The sequence below is a fragment of the Nycticebus coucang genome, chromosome 19 (genome assembly GCF_027406575.1).
Source record: "Nycticebus coucang isolate mNycCou1 chromosome 19, mNycCou1.pri, whole genome shotgun sequence".
Taxonomy (NCBI): domain Eukaryota; kingdom Metazoa; phylum Chordata; class Mammalia; order Primates; family Lorisidae; genus Nycticebus; species Nycticebus coucang.
In genome coordinates this window covers 12340020-12362537 of record NC_069798.1, presented here as the reverse complement: position 1 = coordinate 12362537, position 22518 = coordinate 12340020, and the positions used below count along the sequence as shown (strand labels likewise).

Below are 22518 nucleotides of genomic sequence, written 5' to 3'. Positions count from 1 at the left end.
CCTGAATCTATAGCTTATCAGTTCTCAGGTAGATGCCTAAGTGGTGTTTCTGAACAATGATTCACCGAGATGACTTTTTTTTTTCCCCAGCATTTTCTTGATTGTACTGATAGGGAAAGTTAGTGACCCAGTGCTAAATAAATTCTTTGGTTCTTATCCCTTCTCAGAAGGCAGTAATTCTCTATGGTTAAGAATTCAAGGGCGGCGCCTGTGGCTCAGTGAGTAGGGCACCGGCCCCATATGCCGAGGGTGGCGGGTTCAAACCCAGCCCCAGCCAAACTGCAACAAAAAAATAGCCGGGCATTGTGGCGGGCGCCTGTAGTCCCAGCTGCTCGGGAGGCTGAGGCAAGAGAATCGCGTAAGCCCAAGAGTTAGGGGTTGCTGTGAGCCGTGTGACGCCACGGCACTCTACCGAGGGCGGTACAGTGAGACTCTGTCTCTACAAAAAAAAAAAAAAAAAAAGAATTCAAGTTTATGTTTCTAAAATGTTTCTAATAAGAGGCTATTTCTCCAGAAGTGACTCCTGTGAGATCCAACCTCCAGTAGCCTGGGAGCAAATCTGACTGGCCTTCTTGGTACCAATAAGCTGATTTTTTAAATAAGTGTGGATCTGTATATTAATTATGAGCTAATGGATTCAATTTGCTTTATTCATCAAGTGCTGTACCCACACATGACTCTGTGAGAAGATTCTCCTGGCTCCAATCAGGAAGAAGTCAGTTCCCATGGATTTGTGTCCCTTGAGGAGCTGTGTTCGCCTTCAAGCTTCTACAGCCTGGCTGTGATGGAATGTGAGCACTGCACCAAATGTTCTCCCATCCAGGCCTTTCCACGTGTTCTCCTCTCCATCTAGAATGTTCTTCCCTGGCCTCTTCCCCAAGCTAAGTCCCAGTTACTCTGTCACTCCCTGTGGGAGCCCTTTGCTGAGGTGCGTCTTACAAAATTCTCTTGTAATTCTCTCAAGTCATTCTTTCCGTGGTAAAGGACTCACTGCACTCTGAGCTTGTTTACTGTGAGATCCTTATAGCAAGAAAAATTGCACTCAGTTTTATCTCCAGCTCTTCCAGTTCAAGGAAAATTTATTTATTATGCCATTTATTCAAGTAAGTGACAACCTGCCTGCTGACTGCCAAGGCCTGTGAAAATCAGCTCGGCTGGTCACGCAAACTTCCATAGTAACTGACCAACGTGGGGAGGTGTCAACACTGGCAGCAAATGTGCCACTGAATAATTATTTTTAGAATTACTATGAAGACACAGAGGTACAAAACCCTTAGGGTTGTTCGACGGGCACGCCTACTTCCAAAATCCCTGGAAACTCTGAAGAATGAAATATTTCTTTTATGTTTCTTAGGAAGGCTAGAACTTTTCAAAACTAAAATACAGAAAGTTTACAAGTTTAAGTTCATTTTTGCTTCTGAAATGAAAACATATGCCTCAGTCTGTCCTCAAACCACATGCAGGATCTTAAGTCCTGCCCTTTCTTTCCTGGAAGCTGAAGAAACCTCTAACTATGCTGACAGTCATTTTGTGCCCTTTCCAATTTTTCATCCATGTTAGTTTTAAAAAACACAGAACTGTCCTGGACAGATAACTCAGGTTTCATAGAACAAATACAAAAGGAATACATCAATCCAAAAAAGACCCAAAATACCTGTTAACTTTGTCTTCTATGCAGTGAGGAAACCACCTATCTTAACTAGTTAACGTGTGCTGGAGTGTGTGTGTCTGCGGTTTTAAAAAAACAGCATCTCGATATAAAGTCACAAACTTTTGGGTTGCAATGTTGGAACTTGCGTAACAATACAGGAAGGATAGAGATTGAGAATAACACTTGCTATAATAGCACACAGCATTTTCACTGGTTCTTATTCTTAATTTATTAGCACAAATCCTCAGTGGGGAACACAGTGACAGCACCAGCCTATCTTGTCCTGGCAACTCCGGTCTGTCAACACAGACCTCGGTTTGTAGATCACTTTCTGCTAAGGGACATGAAAAGGAGACATGTAAAGGTTACCAGGAGTCTGGTTCCTCATGGGCTTCCCTTTATTGGAAACTGTTTCTTTACGTAGGGCTTTTCTTCTTCTTTTTTTTTTAATAATTGGTGAGCAGAGTTTTAACAGCTCTATGCATTCTACAGAAGCATTTTTTAAAACAGCCTTTAGTAATGCCCATTTATCAAATCTTACCAGTTTCTGATTTTTTTTAAAGTAAATTTATTTCAGGTTAATGTGAGGGTACAAACAATCAGGTCAAAATATTTGAGTTTGTTAGGTAAAGTCCCTCTTGTGGTCATGTCCCACACGCAAAACACCCCCAGCCCACGCCCATTCAGTGAGAGCACCCAAACCCCCCCCCTCAGAGTTACTCCTCCTCCCCACTTGAATTGAAATGAGTTTTTCTCCTGTGTGGGCATCAGATTGTCTAGCTTCATATTAGTATTGAGTACATTGGATACTTGCTTTTCCATTCTTGTGATGCTTTACTGAGAAGAATGTGTTTCAATTCCATCCAGGATATTGCAACAGATGTGATGTCATTATCTTTTTTATGGCTGAATAGTATTCCACGGTGGGCGGGCAGAACTTTTCTTTAGAGTATTAGCGTTTCAGACATTATACCTGAAGAGCTGTCCTTCTTCAAGTACCCAAAGTGTTATTTCCTAGATACTCTGCCAGTGCCATCTTTTCTATAAAAGCACTTAGCGATGGCCCCTTGGCCCAGGCCACAAACCTCCTCTTTCCCTGTCTTGGCTCCTCTCATCCTTTAGGGTCCCCTCCATTGATTCAGGCTGGTCTATGACTTGATTCATTGCTCACTAACTCAACCTTTATTTGGCTGATAATATAGCCTCTATTTACCGAGTGCCTCCTCTTTGCCACACATATGACGCTATCATTGCAGTTAATCCTCACGACTGCAATTTAACGGATGAAGAAATTGGGGCTCAGAAATGTTCAGAGACTAAATGAGATTACCAGGCTGGAAGATCTAACTCCAAAATCCATGCTCTTTCTGCAACTTCTACAATGTGAGTTTGCCTCTCACTTAGTGCTCCCCGCCCGCCCCCAATCTGTTTTCCTCCAATAAAGAATTTCTTTGGGGGCAAGACATGATTGCAAGAGGGACTTTACCTAACAATTGCAATCAGAGTAACCTGGCTTATTGTACCCTCAATGAATCCCCAACAATAAAAAAAAATAAAAAAAAAAAAAAAGAATTTCTTAAGGGGAAAGATTATGTCTGTTTATATTCCCTCTAAAGTGATCATCACCAGATGTCTACTAAGCATTTACCACTGGGGGGGGGGCACCGTGATAGTCACTGAGGATGAGAGAGACTCAGGCCACGGCCTCAGCCCCAATGACAGGGAACAGGATAGAGCATGGAGCTCCCACCTGGTGCTCACAGTGACTGTACCAGATGATCATGGCACCGTGGGATAAATGTACCCTCTCTTTGGGGCCTGGGACTTCCCGGTAATGTCAATTACACTCTTCTGGAATTTAATAAAGGCATTTCTACATTGAACAATATTTCACGTTTTCTTACAGACATACATAAAATCTGGTAGTAGGGTATTATCCTGGATTCTAAAGAGCTCTACAGTGTGATGTGATGTGCACTTGGAAACCCCCTTACACGGTTGTGATTGCTACCTTGGTAGTGCTTAGCAGCAAAGCAGACAATCTAGACCAGAAATGTAGGGTTAAGGGAGATACTTGCTGGGAAAGGTTCAGATTTCTGTCTTTTTACCTTATCCTAATTGCCTGAAGAAGGCTGCCTGCTGGGCAGGGAAATGGAGTACGATTTTCCTGCTCAGGGAATATTCTAGAGGAAACACGACCCACTGAACTTAAGCCATGGCTCCTGCCTTGGAAGCTCCGTCACTAATGATAAAAGCTCAGGCAGAGGACGGGCCAAGCTGTAACTGCCCAAGAACACGTTTTTTGCAAAGTGGCTGCTGTGTCCCACGGTCGCTGCTGCTGTACAGAACCTCCCTGCGTGACCAAGCCATTCCCTGGCTTGTTCAGCAAATTTTCTCAAAGGAATTTCATTCTATCTTAACTTGCAGCTGTGTAAGTAACCTAAAAGGAGAAGTAAAGAACAGTTTTGAGGAAAATGGCATAAAGGCATTTCTATTCATTTCCTTTCAACTTCTCCTTCAGACAAGCACCTTATTGTGCTTCTGTCACTGACTATTCTCCTCTTTCTTTTCTTTTCTTAATGGACAGAGTTTCTCTAGACTTCAAAGGGAACGGTCTGAAGGGAGAACTGGTCTTATCTTTCTGCCTTTTACAATGTTGGGTCCCCAGAATCTTATCAGCAAGAAAGAGGAGTCGCTGTATAAGAGAAAGCACATCTGGAAAACGTCAACAATTTAGTTCACTGATGCTGTATTCACAAACCAAAAGTGCATGTTGTATTATCTTCTTTCTGTCCTCAGAGGCCTGTGGGATGGGGCACTGGAGGGCATCATGCTGCCTCCCCTTGTACCAACCGGCTCCCATTTCTCTTCTCCCTTCATCCTGGAGACTACACCCCCAGGCAGGCCAAGCCAGCCTCTAACAGTTTAGGTTTCTAGGTGGGGCTTTAAGGGGCTCCTACATGCAGACTGGCTTAGACGTCTGTATTGTTTGTCTTAATAGAAGTCATCCCTAACCCACCATTGATCCATTGATCCATCGATCCATCCATTCATCCATCTGTCCATGTATCCATCCATCCTCCCATTAATTCATTCAATAAACTTTCCTGGGCACCTACTTTTTTTTTTTTAAGACAGAGTCTCACTTTGTTGCCCTCAGTAGAGTGCCGTGGCATCACAGCTCAGAGCAACCTCCAACTCTAGGGCTTAAGCGATTCTCTTGTCTCAGCCTCCCAAGCAGCTGGGACTACAGGTGTCCGCTACAACGCCCGGCTATTTTTGTTGCAGTTGCCACTGCTGTTTTAGCTGGCTGGGGCTGGGTTTGAACCTGCCACCTTTGGTATATGGGGCTGGTGCCCTATCCACTGAGCCACAGGCACCGCCCTCCTGGGCACTTATTAAATGCCATGTGGCTACGTGCCAGGGGGAGATATAATAATAAATAGAGACAGTCTCTCTTATCTTCGTGTAAATGTATAGTTTGGGTGGGAGGTGGATAAGCTCAACAGCCCTCGTGATACAGCATGACAGAGCTCAGAGTAAATAATGGTGACCAAGACAGCAAACAGGAGGGGCCTCAGCTTTCAGGGCCTTCCTGTAGGACACAAGGCCAAGTGGGGTGTGAAGGGCAAGAAGGAGGCACTTAGGTGAGGAGAGCAGAGAAAAAGTGTCTGGGCAAATGGACCAGCACATGCAAAATCATGTCAGAGTTGCGAAGGACTTTCAGGGGGTAAAAATGCAAGAAAGATATGTAACTTAAACAAACAAACAACAACAAAAAAAAAAAAAAAGAAAAGAAAAGAAAAAAGCCCTCTCCTTTGCATCTTTCTGTATCACCCTGAAGACATAAGGTCCCAGATCTTATTTCCTAGCAGAAGTAAAAATGACAAAATGTTATATATTTGCCAAACCATTCTCATCTCTCTTATAGTAGTAAATGTCATCACTTAGTAGCAAGCCTTACAGGTGCTTATTAAATGGCTGTTTGATTTTAAGCTTCTCCTTTATCTTGGCTCACCAGGAAAAGTCATGGAGAAGTAAGGAATGACCTGAAGGATCTACCAAAGAAAGAGGGCGTCTGAATCACCGGCGATGTAGGAGCTCTCCTTTCCCTCCCTGGGTTCTCACCTTACCTCTCTGCCCAGACTTAATCATGATTTAATAACCTTCCGTAATTGTTTACTCTGTTTGCTGCTTCATCTAACATTGCAGGGTAGACTAACTCATCATAAACAGAGAAAATGATCTGGTAATTTCCCAGATTTCCCTCGCCTAAATTCATCAGTCAATATACTCTGTGATGCACTGTGTGTTTACCATGTACATGGCCTTAGACAGGGGAGTAAAGCGCCTGGGTTTGTAAATGCAATTAAGAAGCAAGGAACAGAGCTACCATCTACTGGGACCAGTGACAGAACAGGTAGTTCATTATGTCCTCTTTGCTTATCCTAATCCCCTCCAAAGGTGGCATTACTATTGCCACGTCACACATAAGAAATCAAACATCTAAGAGGTTATGATTCATTCCCAGGCTATGCAGCCACACAGAAGTCACAGCATGATGCCTGCCACACTAGCAAGCACCTTACGGAACATTCACAGTTGCATTAACAATGCTAGGATTGGGCGGCGCCTGTGGCTCAAAGGAGTAGGGCGCCGGCCCCATATACCGGAGGTGGCAGGTTCAAACCCGTCCCCAGCCAAAAACTGCAAACAAGCAAACAAACCAAAAAAAACACCAAAACAATGCTAGGATCAAGAATTCAGCTTGGACTGTCTGGCTCTGAAGCCCGTTCTCATCCTAATACGCACTGTGTTTCCTCCAGAAACCATTAAGCGCGAGGAGGAAGCGGGGAGGAATTATAAGCTGGAGAGAATTCCCTTTGGATCTTTCTCTTCCCAGGTCAGGCCTATCAGCCACCCAACAGAGGACGGACTGTGTGGGGATCCTCCACTTGCGAACCTGTCAATTCTGAGGGACGGCTCCAAGGATCCGAAGACTTCATGTCTGCCTGTGGGCTGAGACCAGACAGACGCCTCTGTGTCCCGTGTCTTTGCTGGGAAGGCTCCCCTGGCTGTTCACGTAGTTTGCGATTCTGAATCATGGCACATTTACCTGATCTCTGAGAGAGGTGTGAGGGGTTGGTGGGGGGGAACCTGAGAATTCAGGTGAAAATCCTATCCCTACCTTACACCAGACACCTTTAGGTCTAATGTTCTGTGAAGCAGAGCTGAGCTGGCAGAGCTACCTGTGTTCAGTTTCTACAGGGCAATATTTTTAGGAAGCTGTATGTAAACAATGACCACATGAAACATGCTGAAGAGAAAAATGGGAATTAGTTGGCTAATCCCTGGGTGAAGTAAGTCATATCTCTGGAGATGTGTTTTGTTTATCCTGTCAATACAGTTTTCCTATGTGCTGACTCCAGGGTTTCCATAATGCCTCATAGCAAGAGGATAGGAAAAAAAATAGAGGGAGAGGGAGTAGCTAGAAATAGGAAAAAGCAGCAAAGACAAAAACGAATCTTTATAATTCATAGAGGACCATTATTATTGTTGAAATAGACCAAAAGGAATTACTGTTTCTCCCCTTTCAGAGCCCACAGCTACAAGAAGTTCAAGACACAGAGAGGGGGTTTATCGCATTGCTAAATTTCGCCTCTGAGTTATAGGAGTAAGATATTTCAGACTCGCAAAGATGATTTTTTTTTCAAGCTTTAATTTGTGGAGGAACACTTGGTATTTGGAAGAAAAAAAGAAAGCATGCTTACCTTTATATCCCAAGATGGCTACTGTGATTGTTAGCAAGGCACACAAAATGTATAATAATATGATAGAAAACTTCAGTGCCCAGTTATTTTTACATTTGGTACATTGTGTTCCTTCCTGAATACCTGTAAGAGAAATCAAACCTCAGTAACAGTAAACGCAAACACCATTTCAAAAAGTATCTCTTTGCATTTTGGTTCAAAGGCTGTGGCTAAGGATAATTTTGATGTATTCCTTACTATGAGAAGTATTTTAAAATTAAACCCATTCACCACTTTAGCAACATAAGCACTTGAAACATATCATTATATTGTTGTAATTAGATTTAACAAGACTTAAAACATAAGCACATAACTTTGTCTCTCTTAATGATGCAGGGATGTGTTCTGAGACATACCATTAGGTGATTTTGTTGCCATGGGGGGCATTTTAGAGTTTATTTCTACAAATCTAGATGCTACAGCCTCCTGCACACCTAGGCGATGTGGTATAGTTTACTGCCTTCAGGGTACAAACCTTTATAGCTTGTTACTCTACTGAATACCACAGGCGACCATAGCACAGTGGTAAGAATTGGTGCATCTAAACACAGAAATGTTTCAGTAAGATATGGCTTTATAATTATATAGCATCTTATGTATAGTTGGTTGAGACTGTAATGTTGTTATGTGGCACATGACTGTAGTCTCAATGAAATTCTGTTATTTTAGTAAATTACTATTTAGTAAATTATTATTATTATTTTAGTAAAAATCTCTAGAAGACAAAAGATTCAAAACACCCAAATGTACTTGTTTCAGACACTAGTAGACCTATACTAATGACAACCAAACAAACCTGTGACTTGTCCCTTGTTTGGTGAGAGCCAACTGCTAAATTTGTAAGAATTTTGGGAGCTAGTTGTTAAACTGTTAGTAGCCTGAAATCAGCCCTGGAGGGAGCATTTACACCACGGAAATTGGCAAACACTACAAATTAGGACAACCCCCACCTCCTGTCACTGGGTGTAATGTACTGTGTAAACTGTAGCAAAAAATAGAAGTAATTTTATGATTAAGTGCTCAGTGTAAAACCATTTTTGTACATTACCTATATATAGAATTCAGACCCTGACCCTTATTTGTCACAGTGATTTGAATAATGACTATGGATCAATCAGAAATACCAGACATTTTTGATAAGAGGGGGTAAATTTTTACTGCTGACAGTTCCAGTTGCTGAAAAACATTCTAGTCTAAGTGGTAAACCAGCATCATTGCTGCAAATGACTCCAGAAAATAATCCATACAAGGGGAATTTCCATCTGATTGATTGGACACACAGAAGACCAAGACTGCAGACTTCCTGACGCGCAGATCCCATTGTAAGGAGCATCAGGAGCCTGCTCGCTTCCTGCCCTGTGTCCCTGTCTCACTAGTAGCGTCCCTCAGGAGCGACAGCACATAAAGGGCTGGGCTCCCATAATTGTGCTCAATAACTTTTGATGGGTAAGTCATGAGGATTAAGCCACCGTCGACGTTTCCCTCCTTTGGTCTGTAATTTTGCCCACAGTGCCCTTGTCCAGTGAAAAGATTTCTTCAGCTGTGTTTAATGTAAAATGATGAGAGAAACAGCATCTAACAATGACTTGAATTTCGCTTTCAGCGTTCAACCAATCCGTCTGGCTAAAGACACACAGGAAGGGGGTCAGCTCTGTTTCAAGATGCAGAGCAGTGCTCCTCACACTTTGGGGCGCAGCAGAATCACTTGTTAAAAGACAGCATATTGACTAAATTCAGAAGAGGCCTGAGAATGGGCATTTTTAACAAGCTTAGCTCCCAGGTGACACCAAAGCTGCTGGTTCGGGGACCACACTTGAGAACGGTGTTTCTTAGACTTTAAAGTACCTATAGATCACATTATTGGAGGACAGATTCTCATTAGGAAGTCCCAGGGAGGAGCTAAGATTCTGCATTCTTTTTTTTCTTAGTCATTGAACAGCAGTGTCTGACAGAAGAATTCTGCATTGCTAACAAGGTCTAGGGGACAGCTGGTCTGAGAACTATGCTTCATGGAGCAGGGTTTAATTTAGAGGATGGTCATGATGGATTAACTTTGGGATGGCAATACCTTGAAGGCAAAGTAGTAAAATTTCAATGATCACACAGAGAAAATCAGCTTCTTTGTTTTATAATTTTCTCATTTTTTAAACTCCTGACTTCTTTATTAGCCACTGTCTCAGCCACCTCTTATGTCCAAAACTGACCTCAGTACTAGCCATGCCAAAGCAGATCTGCGACTTCCACCAATCTTTCTCATTTCCCCCACCTTAAACACTAGAGTACTATCCCAGTCCTGCAGGTGGTTAAACTCAAAGATCAGATGAAGTCTTCCTTTCTATTTACATATCAAATTAATATCACCAGGCCCTGTTAATCTCCTACGGGTTATTTTTATCCTGGTCACCTCAGTTTTTACTGAGGTTCACTGAGTGCCTATGCGTTACCAGGTTCTGAACTAGATGCTTTACATAGCACCTCTGATCCAGAAAAGAACCCTGCAACAAGGCAGGTTAGCGAGAGCCACGCTGACATCCTATTCACATCACAGCCAAGATTCCAGCCTGTGTCAGCCTCCAACGACCACGATCACTCTAGGATCTACAGAGAACTCAAATTAATCAACAAAAGAGGCCCAACCATCCCATATATCACTGGGCAAGAGACATGAATAGAACCTTCTCTAAAGAAGACAGACAAATGGCTAACAAACATACGAAAAAATGCTCGTCATCCCTAATCATCAGAGAAATGCAAATCAAAATTACCCTCAGATATCACCTAACCCCAGTGAGAATGGCCCACATCACAAAGTCTCAAGGCTTCAGATGCTGGTGTGGATGTGGAGAGAAGGGAACACTTTTACACTGCTGGTGGGACTGCAAACTAATACAGCCTTTTTGGAAGAAAGTCTGGAGACTCCTCGATGAACTCAAATTAGACCTCCCATTCAATCCCACAATCCCATTACTAGGCATCTACCCAGACAAAAATAAAAATCCTTTTATTATAAGGACATTTGCACTATTGTGAGATCTTTTAATCTCAGGCGAAGAAGCTTCCTTTTCCATTACCCCTGGAATCTAGTGTCACCTTATACTAAAATACTGCTGTCCTCATGACATTTGCCAAAAAGGAAAAAACAAAACCTGTCAATGGCTCATCCTTAACTAAAAGATGAACACACACACACACACATGCACACAGAGACACACACCAGCTCTGAGGCTCTCTATAATCTGGTGGTTTAAAATGAAACAAAGGCCCCTTCTATCTAGTAAGGATAAAAATAGTCTTGAAATTTGGAGAGGGCCAAGTATAGGTAGACCCACAAACGTGCCACATTCCACACTGAAAAACAATCCATTTGCTTCGGTGGCAATTATAAAACACAGAAGAGTGACAGACACTGGGGAATGGATGATACTTCTGTGGGTGATGGGGGGTTTTGTTCCTTTGGGATTTTAGCACTATGGTGGGTGACTTCTTATGGTTAGAGCAGGGATCACGTGAGATAGAAGAGGCTGGGTAGAAGGTAGAGGTCACTCAGTCAAGTGTCACTGTGTTATTGATGGGAAAAGCAAGGCCCAGTGAGGGGAAGCAGGATCAGAAGCCGTGTGTGCAGACTCCAGCCCAGGTGCCTTCCCTCCCATCCTTCCCCGGATTCGCTCCCAGACAGCTGTCACTGGCTCCCATTCTGAGGAGCAGAGGCAACTCCTCACTGCCCTCCGCTGACCGCATCAGCATTTAATCAATGAGAGGCGCTGCCCGGCCTCCTTCTCCACTGGACATACTTTTTCTGTCTTGCCTCCTCCCTTCCCTGACTTATTTGTTATAAGAATTCTGTTTTATCTTTCCTCTCTGCCCTCCGCTGGGAGGACATCTGGCCAAACATACGGATGCCTACTACAAAGGGACCCTGCTGGCTCGTGTAGCTGGGGACCCCCCTCCTCCTTGAACCTAGATGGTCACAAAAAAACATTCGAGGGAGATATCCCCCTGTTACCAGTCTTTGTAGTGTTTGTTTTCTTAGCATTACTTTCCAGAGCCTGGGGACTTTGTTCCCATGGGGGATGGGGGTGACAGGGAAGGAAGGGCGAGGGGACCCAGCTGCAGAGTGCTGCGGGTGGGAGATTCCAGTGCAGGAGGTGTGGCGGGGTGGCCCCTTACCCCGAGAGATCCAGCTTCTCAAAAATCTGCCTGAATGTCACATCTGTAATTCAGCAGGCTATAGAAGGGCGCATGCCTTTCTGGTTTTCCCTCTTGAACTGGCTCTCGCTGAACACCATTCTTGGCTCGTGTTTTGAATGTATTTTCCAGTGTTTGAGTCTTTGTAATACAAAAAAAGTGTGGGGGCCTAGTAAAGCCAGAGTCCCCGTGGTTAACTCCTTGATCCTTCATTCCATGGAGGTCCAGAAGAGGCTGACAATATGGGTGCCCAAACTCAAATGTTCCCCTTGTTGTCCTATTTCCAATGACATGTTTCAAGTAACAGGAGTACAGGGTACCATGAGGCCACTGACCCGGGACCACTTAGCTGGTTGGAGGAAATCATTGAAACACTCCAGGAATGACAGTGAAAAGGGCCAGAAGAATTCACTGCCAGAGATAATTCCTTTCTGCTGTGGTTCTCTATAAAGAGCCCTCCCAAGTATTGTGGTTCAGGCTCCAATCCATCTGGTTTTCCAATCCCTCTGAAGGAAAAAAGTGTCTCTTTCACTATCATATTTTTGTGCCATGTATATTACCAAAGGTGGGCTCGCCTGTTACAATAGATATGTGTTAATCAAGCCCCTTCCTCGGTAGAAGGGGGGGCCCTGTGGGTGAGTGGGGGGCGCTTCTGGGCTGTCTTAATTACCACGAGTGTGTATGGCTCAGTGGTGTTACCATAAAGATCATGTTACCAAAGAGGAGCTTTAAAAAACTGGTAGATTGCACAATCCAGAAAACCACAAGTCTTGATCTGAGATTTGCAATGACCTTTTCATGTGGTTTTTTTATAGTTATTAATCTACTGCTTGATGGCATATATTTCCATAAACCCGTAAGAATGATTTGGCTCTAACAGGAAAACTGATGATTCAAATAAATTCCTATAATTAAGATGCCCTCAAAAGCAACAAAACAATAAGAGTTAACGTCCTGGTTAGTTGCTTCAAAGTTATGCAACATCACCAGAATAGCACATTTCCTTACTATAAAGGTCATTATAGTTAATGATGGGATATGAATTTAGTTAGTGAAAAAATAATTTTATTAGTAAGTAATGTAGTTTCCCAAATATAAAGCCCAGGCCCGAACACCTCCTTATGCCAAGTTTCCTAAAAGATGTAGAGAATCATGAAAAGGGAAGCGGGATAAGAATTGGAAATGAGATCACTTTCTGTGCAAAATAAATGAAGACTCACAGCAACTCTGTATTTCTAAAGATGCGTTCCAATTGGAAAAGTTACTTCGAATAGAGTTTTATGAGACTGTGAACTCTTCATTCTGAACTTACGTTAATGTTCTGCACATTTACTCAGGGTATCATTTTTTAATTAAAACATTTTCATGTATGTAAAAAGAAAAGGTAGTCTTTGGTTTTAGTTTTTTTTTTTCAAAGAAAGAATACGCATTGTTTATTTAAAATTTATAATTTATACCTTGTCTACTAAGAAAGAATTGTTGTAGGCAAAAACCAGATGTAATGGTCCCACACAGAATATACAGTGTCTGCCAGAATATATAGTGTCTCCAAGGAACACCATTATTTTCTCTTTGTGGTTTTTATAAGAAATCCTTTATTACATGAACTGCCCACAAATGCTTTCGATTCCGAGGAGAGGAATCCTCGCTCAGTAGGGAGCTCAACCATCACATCCCTTGTGCTCGCCCCTCCTCGCTGGCCTCCTTCCTCTTGGCCGTTCCTATTCACTTTATTCTATGGGCACAGAGTGAACTGTCAACATTTCAGCAAGCCTGACTACTTCATTATCTGGCATTACTATACAATGTCCTTCTGTGATTAGGCCCTGGGTCTTTTCATTCACAAGACTCATGAAATTGCAGCTCCAGCATGGGTCATCAATCTGTTGCATAATTGAGCCAGATGCTTACACAGACAGGTAATTGAGGAAGACCACTAGACTATTTTTAGTGGGCTGGAGTTTGTTATTACTGTGAACACAAAGAGGAATCGCTGAGGATCAAGGCCAGACCCACTCCCCTTGTTATGTATAATCTCTTTAATAATCCTGCAGAGTAGGGACTCTCACCCTAATGTCATAGATTTTAGGAAAGCTGGAGGTTAACTACCAAAGCCATTGAGTAGCTGAGATGAGAGTTGAACCCAGATATTCTTTTCCTTTTTTTCTTCTTTGTTTTCTCCTTTCCTCCCTTCCTTTCTCCCTCCTTCTTTCCTTTTCTTCCTCCTTTTTCTCTCTCTGTTTCCTTTTCTTTCTTTCATTTAACCCAAAACTGAATGAGCAATTCAGATCTTTCTCTTATTGCTTCTCCAAGATTATTTCCCTCCAGAAGTGAAAAACAAAACAGAATGATATGAAGGATGCCCAACAAGGCAACCTATAGAAGGCTGACATGGTTAGACTTGAAGTAGAAACATTCTCTCAAAACCAAGAGGGGCAGAAACATCCTTTTACATGGCCAGGGGACAGGCTTTGCTCAGACATGAGAAGTAAAATTCAGTCTCCAGTAAGTTAACTGGAACAGGCCTGAGGACCCCACAGGCTGTAATTTCTCCTTTGTTACTCAATGGTGACATACTTAAACAGAATGTTAATTCTGTCCTAAATAAATGCTCATTATCTCCAGGAGAGGTCAAGACTGGTTTGGAGGTTTGGCTGTTAAAGCTTGTCAGCTCTGTGGGGGAATATCTCCCAATGGTGATGGAATTTTTGGAGAGGGGTGGGCTAGGAACAGAAGGAAGCTTTATAATTTCAAAGCAAACTATGGGACATGCAGGGCCTTGATCAGTTTAAGTTTGAAACCATAACAAGTCGGTTTCCCCTATCAATTTTCTGTTGAAATTCTAGTGCACTGAAACAGGAGCCTCCAAAGTCATTCTCCAAAGGCTCATTCACCAATGGACTCAAACAACTGTTGGTGGTTCAAGCTTGCCGGAGTCGGGCAAAATAAGATGAGGGGGTAGAGGCAGATGAAAAGAAGGTTTATCAAATGGTGAGGAAAATTAACTTATCTCTAGTCTCTTAGCCTCACTCTTAAAAAAAAAAATGAACACAGAAGGACATTGGCAAAAAACAGTTGTTTTTCTCAAACCATCTTGACCCTGTGGCTCAGAAATCCATAGTAAGTCTCCAGCTGCTTCGGCTCCTTTAAATAGGTTCCAAGACGCTCACCAGCTAGCACCCTCTGACCATGCTGGTCCTCAGAACCTGCAGGAGCACTGGCTGTCATCTCAGCCAGTGTCTATCTCACCAGTGAGGACACTGAGGCCCAAGAACTCTCTGGCTCATGACAATTTACACACCTCCAGCTCTGGCTTCAGGACTCAGGTTCCTGCCTCCCCCAGCACACTGCCCACACCACACTCTTCCCTTGCTTTGTCCTGTTTGCTCATTTATTTGGGAAGTAAATATGTACCACCAACCATGTACCAGGTACTGGGTGAAAATGACAGACCCAAATCTCTGTTCTTACTGAACTTACGCTCCAGGGGAGGATATTTTAACAAGTAGGAAGGCGGTAAATGCTATGGAGAGAAATAAAACATGGAATAGGCAAACGACACGGAGAGGATGGGAATGGCAATTTAAAATGCAACGGCTGTAGCCGGAGTAACCAGTGAGCAAAAGCACAGGAGGGAGCCCTGGGCCCCTGTGCTGGTCGTACCCCACACCAACTGCATGGCTACCTTCCGCTATAGGTATGGAGATTTTTATTTTTCTGTACTATTACATTTACATTTCTCCAAACAAACCAGTCCTCTCTGCCCATCACGGGGCTTAACGAATACATGCCTTGAGTAGAATGCAGGTAGTGGAAGGCAGGTTCTCATGGCTCTCCTGGTCAATCTCCTTCATGAATCGGAACCTACTCCCAGGTGTGGGGGATTTCACAATCTTCTCTCCCACTTCTGTGCCCAGCCGGCCAGGTGTCCCACGAGGGACAGTGAGATCAGTGAGTCACCTGGCAGGCTGGGCGCAGAGGTGGGGATCAACATCCTGGGAGAGCAGCCCAGGGGCCTGACAGCCAAAATGCTGACACTCACGAGAGCTCCTGCCTCCCACAGTCCAGGATGAGAGCACAGGAAGCCACCGACTCAAACGGAGAGTTTTCTTTTCTCCACTGGAGGCCTGGGAGTAGGTAGACCCTCTTCCCAGGCTGGAATAGATTCCAAGGCTCTCAAAGTGGCACAGCATCCCCATACCTTGTGACTCTCAGCACTTACAAAACACAACCTGATGGGGCAAAGATGAGAAAGGCAAGCCCACAGTCCAACCCTCAGCCCGAGTGTTGCTGCTTTAAGAAGTGTCATTTTGGAGCAGCTGAAGGACTACGGTCATGATGATAATCTCAGTTAATGACAAGGTATTTGCTGTTTGTCACTAAAACAGTGCTGGGGCATGTGGAATTATGTGGCACAGCAGGTGCTGGCCAAAAAAAAAACCCCAAACAAAAAACAAAACTCTACACATCTACTATCTCTCACATCCTCACCTGATTTTTTTTTTTAACCAACAAAACTAATGTTTTGATATAAAAAGGGAGGGAGGCTTCAAGGTCAATGCCAATATCCATCAGCCTGACAGACATTCCTCATTGCTTTATGAATACATGTTTTTTTACTTTCTTGAAGACACTTAGAATTAAAGGGGCTAAAACAAGGCGAAAGATTTCACCGGCAGGGTTTCAAGACAATCATTCTATTCTGTACTGAACATAGCTTCAGTTCTGAACCGTGATGAGAAATGAATCGGTCAACTTGAAATGACCCAAAGGAGGAAAAGCTGGGAGATGAGTAATGAGGAAGATGGACCGTGAGGGCGGGATGGGGAGCGCGGCCCGCAGACTGAATGAGAAGCCTCCCGTTTACTAGCCAAATACTTGTTACCGAAACTGGACAAAGGACTGGGAGATGGAGAAATAGTTCCATGGGGCAGACAGCTCTGGTTTTAGAGGTCAAAGAAACTGGCAAGTGAAAAAGAAAACCCTTTAAACAAAATGGAAGGCACGCAATGTGTGATGGCTGGATGTCAAGTTAGTGGGAGAAGTCACCCTGAGTGGGAGAACACGTGCTTATTTCATTTTCTGTCCCTTTGTAAAGAGTTCATAAATGACAGTTAAATCCAGAGAATCATTTAAAACTGAAAAAGCGGGCAGCGCCTGTGGCTCAAGGAGTAGGGCGCTGGTCCCATATGCTGGAGGTGGTGGGTTCAAACCCAGCCCCGGCCAAAAACCAAAAATAAATAAATAAAACTGAAAAAGCTAGGTAAAAACACACCTTTCTATGTACACACCAAGTGACTTTTTTTTTTGAGACAGTAGAGAAGTTTCAGAGAAGGATTTCTAAAGCAAAATCAAAGGTACAATCCGTAGTTTCCTCCAGGGTGGGGCTGGAGCCAGCTCACACTGACTGTGACGGCCAGTTGCTTTTATCTCTGTACTCCATCATGTTTACTGACTTCATGTTATACTGGTAGCATGACATCGGTCATGTTGGGAGTATTTACACCACGGAAATCAGCAAAAAGGCCCCAAACAGGGGTTTGGCTTTCTAGAGAGCTGGTTGTTCAATATTTGCCAGTACACCACTCAACCCATGTGCAAGCGACCCATCACATTTAAACAAGTCAAACATTTAGAGTGATCACTGGAGAAGTGCAGGGTCACGGGCACAACCAAGCCCAGACACGCCAGTGATAACGAATCACTGTTGCTTCCTTCCCCCTCTAAGTTATAGAGATCTCATATAAACTCCTATTAGTGATATTTATACACATCAGATGTTTTGAATTCAAAATTTCCATAGAAACAAGGGAAATTTCAAATTCATAATCTCAGTGGGGGGTAATTTTAGGTTCCTAGTGCAACTGACAGTGTTTAGGTTCCATTCCCGGGTGTCTATTAACTTCCTTCCACAGACACAGGTTTGACTTCACTCTGACCAAACGTCCTGAATGTACATTTCCTTCTCATGTGGGAACAATGTGCAAAAGGACTGGCCTGAGCTGTCACCCACCTCGCATCAGCAAGGTGGAGTCAGAGGTGGTGAATCCACCTAACGACAGGCAGCTGTGCAGGCGCATCTGCGTTCAGATGGAGGAACCATTACAGGGAAAGGGATAACTCTCTTTACCTCCTAAAACCACGCAGGAATTAGAACCCCACCTACTGGGCAGGAAAAAAATCCAGGAGTCCAAAGGAGACCTAAACTTCATTACGTGCATGAGACGCCCAAGTGTCTGTGACAGCCAGAATGCCTGCTGAACTTGAACTCTTAGAGCAGAGAATTTGGCTGAGGCATGTCAGCTCTGGAAATGAGAATCATGGCTATCAGAGATGCAGGAAAAATAAACACAATTGCATATGGTATGAAATTCTTAGGGTAAAATCACTTCATTGTATTTCATGCTCCATGAAATGGATTGTATTTTCCAAGAAATGGCCAAGCAGATCCTCATTGGGGTTGTAAACTGGTTAAACAGGCTGAAAGAAGGCAGGGGGACGTAGCCACACTGTCCAGTCCACACTTAGCAGAGGGTGTACCCCACTGTCCCAAGGCATGTGGAATTTGGAGTTAGTGTCAGAAGCATCCACGGAGGACTCACTTACATGTTTTATTTATAACTTACAGTATATATTTGTTTACATTAATTCTTAGTAAACTATATGTAGTTTAGAACATAGTGTGAATTTACTGCTTATCATTCTTTAAAAGATCCTAGAATTAAACAGCCTTTCCCATTAAGAGGTAGTACTTGAGATGGCCACTACACAGTGGGGCCCCAGGAATGGGCTTGATGCGAGGCCCAAGGCAGTATAACTCTTCTAGAATGTACCTGAGCCACAGCCTGCCCAGGAGAAGGCAACTCCACGAAGCTCAGGTCCTACGATGACGGGGCACCAGTGTAATCTTTGCATAGACAATTTACCACCTTCACATTACGCGAGGCCCTGAGAAGGAACTGAGAGAGAAGGATTCAGTGAATCAGAAAACATCCCTTCCTCCATGAAGGATAAAATCAAGTCTGAACATCGTAGCTTTCACTATTAGGTAGGTTCCTTCCTGCCAGAAGGCAGTTGAGTTATTACAGCAAACCTATCAGGACAACCAGCCACCTGAAAATAAACCAACTGGTTGCCTTGCAACAATCTGTCACCTTCTACAGTACTTCGGGGAAACAACACCTATAGGGAAAGAACATATACTAGAGTCCAAGGAAAAATCCCAAGTACAACCATGGTTATGACAGTGCTTATAAAATTAGAAGTACTGGGCGGCGCCTGTGGCTCAAGAAGTGGAGCGCTGGCCCCATCTACCTGAGGTGATGGGTACAAACCTGGCCTGGCCAAAAAAAAAAAATTAGAAGTACTGATTTATTAGTGCCCCCAATGACAGTGTGACTAGATATTTACTAAATTTTATCCACAGGACGATGGCATAGATGTCAGTCTTCCTGGTTTCGAGCTTGTTAGAAGATCCATCTGTTTCCATTCCTGTTTTCTTCCCAGACATGCACCACAACTGGGCACGAACCATAGGAGAAAAATGTTTATCTAAGTGGAAAGGCCAGGGCTCCAGGAGGGGCCTGGGGCACAGCGAGGGCTCCTTCTATCAAAGGCTTCTGCTGCAAGGCCGAGGGTAGCATGGAAGAGATCACAGAGTCGGGGACAGAAACAATTTTTTTTTCTTTTTTTTTTTTTTTAGGAAGAGCAACAACTTGTGATTATCTAGACAGAATAGGAGAAAGGGGAGAGCTGCAGCAACAGGGAAATGAAAGTAATTAACAACAGGCCCTGTGACATAGACTGCAGGAAGGTCCCTGCCACGGGAACTTGTGTCCCCATGAGCAGGGAGACCCCGAGGTGGAGGATCCGGGCTTCACTCGCTGGAACCAAGGGATGATACGGAGTGTTTCTGTTGGTAATGAAGAACAGGTTTTAGAGGGCAGCATGAAATTAATAGCCACACAGTTACTTGGACATTTCCTATGTAACTTCCACAGTGGGGAATTCTCATTTCCAAAATGGCCAGTCTGCTTCCAATGCTAAGGTTTATATCTGCACACCTGGCCCACAGAGTAGGGATTACTGTTCCCATCCCCTGCTCAGCCAGGTGCCTCTGAGTGGCACCAAAACGGGGAACCAAATGCTGCAGTCCCACCCACTGGGCACACTGCCTACTCAGGCGTGCTAGGTTTAGACAACGAAAGCATTCTTCTTTGGGAAATGCATTTCGGAGTTCTTCCCAATCTAAACACCCCTTTCAGTTGGAAGAGACCAACTGACCCCGCCCCTTTGTCCTCCCACTCTCATGAAACACAAAATAGGTAATAGATTGAAGAGACCAAACTGACTCCATCAATTTTTTTCCTCGTCTTCGTCCTCACAGTTCATTTCACTAGTGGGTTGCTGAATGCCTTAATTTCTTCTCCCTGCGATCTACGTGCCCCCCTCTCCCCCATTTGAATTGCTCTGAGTTCCTTTCAGTCCAATCTTCCTCCTTCTGGCCAGGACTATCTGACAAGAGCAGCCTCTAGTTGGCCATCCTGCCCCTCCTCTGCCCATTAATTTTTATTGTACTGTCTCATTTCTGTAAGTCAGGTGCCACGGTCTTGACATCACTGAGTCAAAGTCTGGAGTAGATGATTCAAATCCTTGAAGTTGGTGCAAAAGTAAGGGCAAAATAGAGTTTCCTATATCATTTTGAAGGGTATACCTGAGAGAGTGTTATTTACCAATGTTAGATAACATAACTTACACAAAAGAAGGCATTTGGTGACTCAAGGGTGTACTTAGAACATTCTTGGGGCGGGGGGCACTTTATACTGTGACACAGGAAGTGTCGTGATGCCTCATGAAGAGGGATCCATGTTTAGTCTGATATTCTAGCAAGCAGTACTTCAGGCAAAGAGGTTAAACTTTCCTTTCATCTTTTAAAGGAAACAGAGATTACAGCTCCATAGCAAAAGACAATGAATCCTGCTGAGAGATCAGCACATTCAAGTTAGAGAGGAGGACAGACAACCACTCCCCCATGACTGGGACAAAGTGAGATGGCCGTGGTGGCCAGGGAAACACGGCTGCATCTGTGGTGAGAGCACTCATGGTTTTCCTCTTTTTCAGTTTCCATCTTGATTCAAAAGGAGAAATTTGTACTCCATTAAAGAACAAATACACAGACTTTGGTGTTATCATCTTATCACCGATCTTATCAAATATGAAGCTCATTCTGTTTGATTACATTCCCGAAGGTGGTACTTTTCTCCCTCCACAGTGACAGGCTGGTAAAGGCTTTTCAGTCCTGACGTGAGAAGCAGACATCTCCAGAGAGACTGAACAGTAGGGGAGAGAGCCATGCGGACACAAGGAAACTGATGCCCGCAGGACCAGAACTATTTCCTTAGCCGCAGTGATGAAGGGTTTTTACCAGTTCCTAGTGAGGATGAACTGGAACCTGATATCAAAACCCACTCTATGTCCTGTCTAGTTTATTGTATATAATTATGTACCATAAACCGTGCGTGCTTTACATTCCAGGCATGGGATCAGTCACTCTCGACAAATCCTCTGTTGATTTCTGTAAGTCCCAGCTAAGAGCCCCTTATGGGCTTATCTGAACTGGGTGGAACTATTGTGACAACTCCAGTGCCCAAGGACCCCAGAATTCTGCCTGGTGTGCTCTGTGGTACCTCTACCTGCAGGCGGCTTTCAACTAACATATATCCTGAGTATACTCCATGCCCAGGACCAAATGATGCCAATATGGGCGTCAGTGGGGATTTAGAAAGACTCATTTCTTTTTGCTGTACTGCTGTGAAGTTGCCAGACTTCCCTGTGAAGTTGTTCTCCCCGTTGCCCTTCTGAGCTTGGACCTCCTTGTGCATGTAGGCCTTGTGCCATGAAGCACCCAGGGGAACCAGGGCTTCCAGATCCCCGAGGCCTCGGTGGTTGTTTTAAGCCAGTTGGCTCACACGCCTGTGTGCAAAGCACTGCGAGAACTGGAGTTGTTTCAAAGCCAATGAGGGGCATGTGAGAATTAACGATCGAATACCGAGGCTGAGTCCCTGATGATTTGAAACCGCTGAGCAAGGTGATTTAAAACAGAACTTGAAGGACAGCACACCTTGATGTCCTCAAAAAAATACATTCCTCAGTTTCTAAGAGACCCTAATTTGTCTTCTATCTTGGACCACTATAAGTAAGATTCGTCAAATGTAGACATTACGGATCGTTAATATTGGGGAACTAAAAGGTCTCCGTTTGGAAACATGTCCATTTTTACATTGGCACGGGGTTAATGTGCTAGCACATCCAATGCTTCTAGGGTGGCCTGTGACTGGCCGGTGCGGTGGCTCATGCCTGTAATCTCTGCACTCTGGGAGGCTGAGGCAGGGGGCCTGCTTGAGCTCAGGAGTTCTAAACCAACCTGAGCAAGAGTGAGACCCTATCTCTACTAAAAATAGAAAAAAACTAGCTGGGCATGGTGGCAGGCACCTATAGTTCCAGCTACTGGGGAGGCTGAGAAAGGAGAATCACTTGAGCCCAGGTGTTTGAGGTTGCTGTGAGCTATGACACCAGGGCACTCTACCCAGGGTGACTGAGACTCTGTCTCAAAACAAAACAAAAAAAAAATGGGTGGCCTGTGACTGTGATGAAGCCATTGAAGGAACAAGTCACATGGAAGTTATGACCTCACCCTAGAAAAGCATTCATAAACACACATCTGGATATGACTTCAGGAGATCCCTGGACCTAAGGCACAGAAACTGTGATCCTGGCCTCTCGTGGGAAATATGAAGATATTCCCATTCTTTTCCACCAGAATCTATACTTGCTAGCAAGTTTTCTACCCCGTTTCCTCGAAAATAAGACATC

At 43.9% G+C, this 22518-nt stretch overlaps 1 protein-coding gene across 1 annotated transcript in view; it reads right to left on the bottom strand.

The window, feature by feature from the left end:
• The window catches only part of COLEC12 (collectin subfamily member 12), a 186177-nt gene that overhangs the window by 27927 nt on the left and 135732 nt on the right, over positions 1–22518 (bottom strand). The window contains exon 3 of the mRNA XM_053571881.1: positions 7423–7545. Within this exon, the coding sequence (XP_053427856.1) occupies positions 7423–7545 (123 nt within the window). The remainder of the gene's footprint in view (positions 1–7422; positions 7546–22518) is intronic.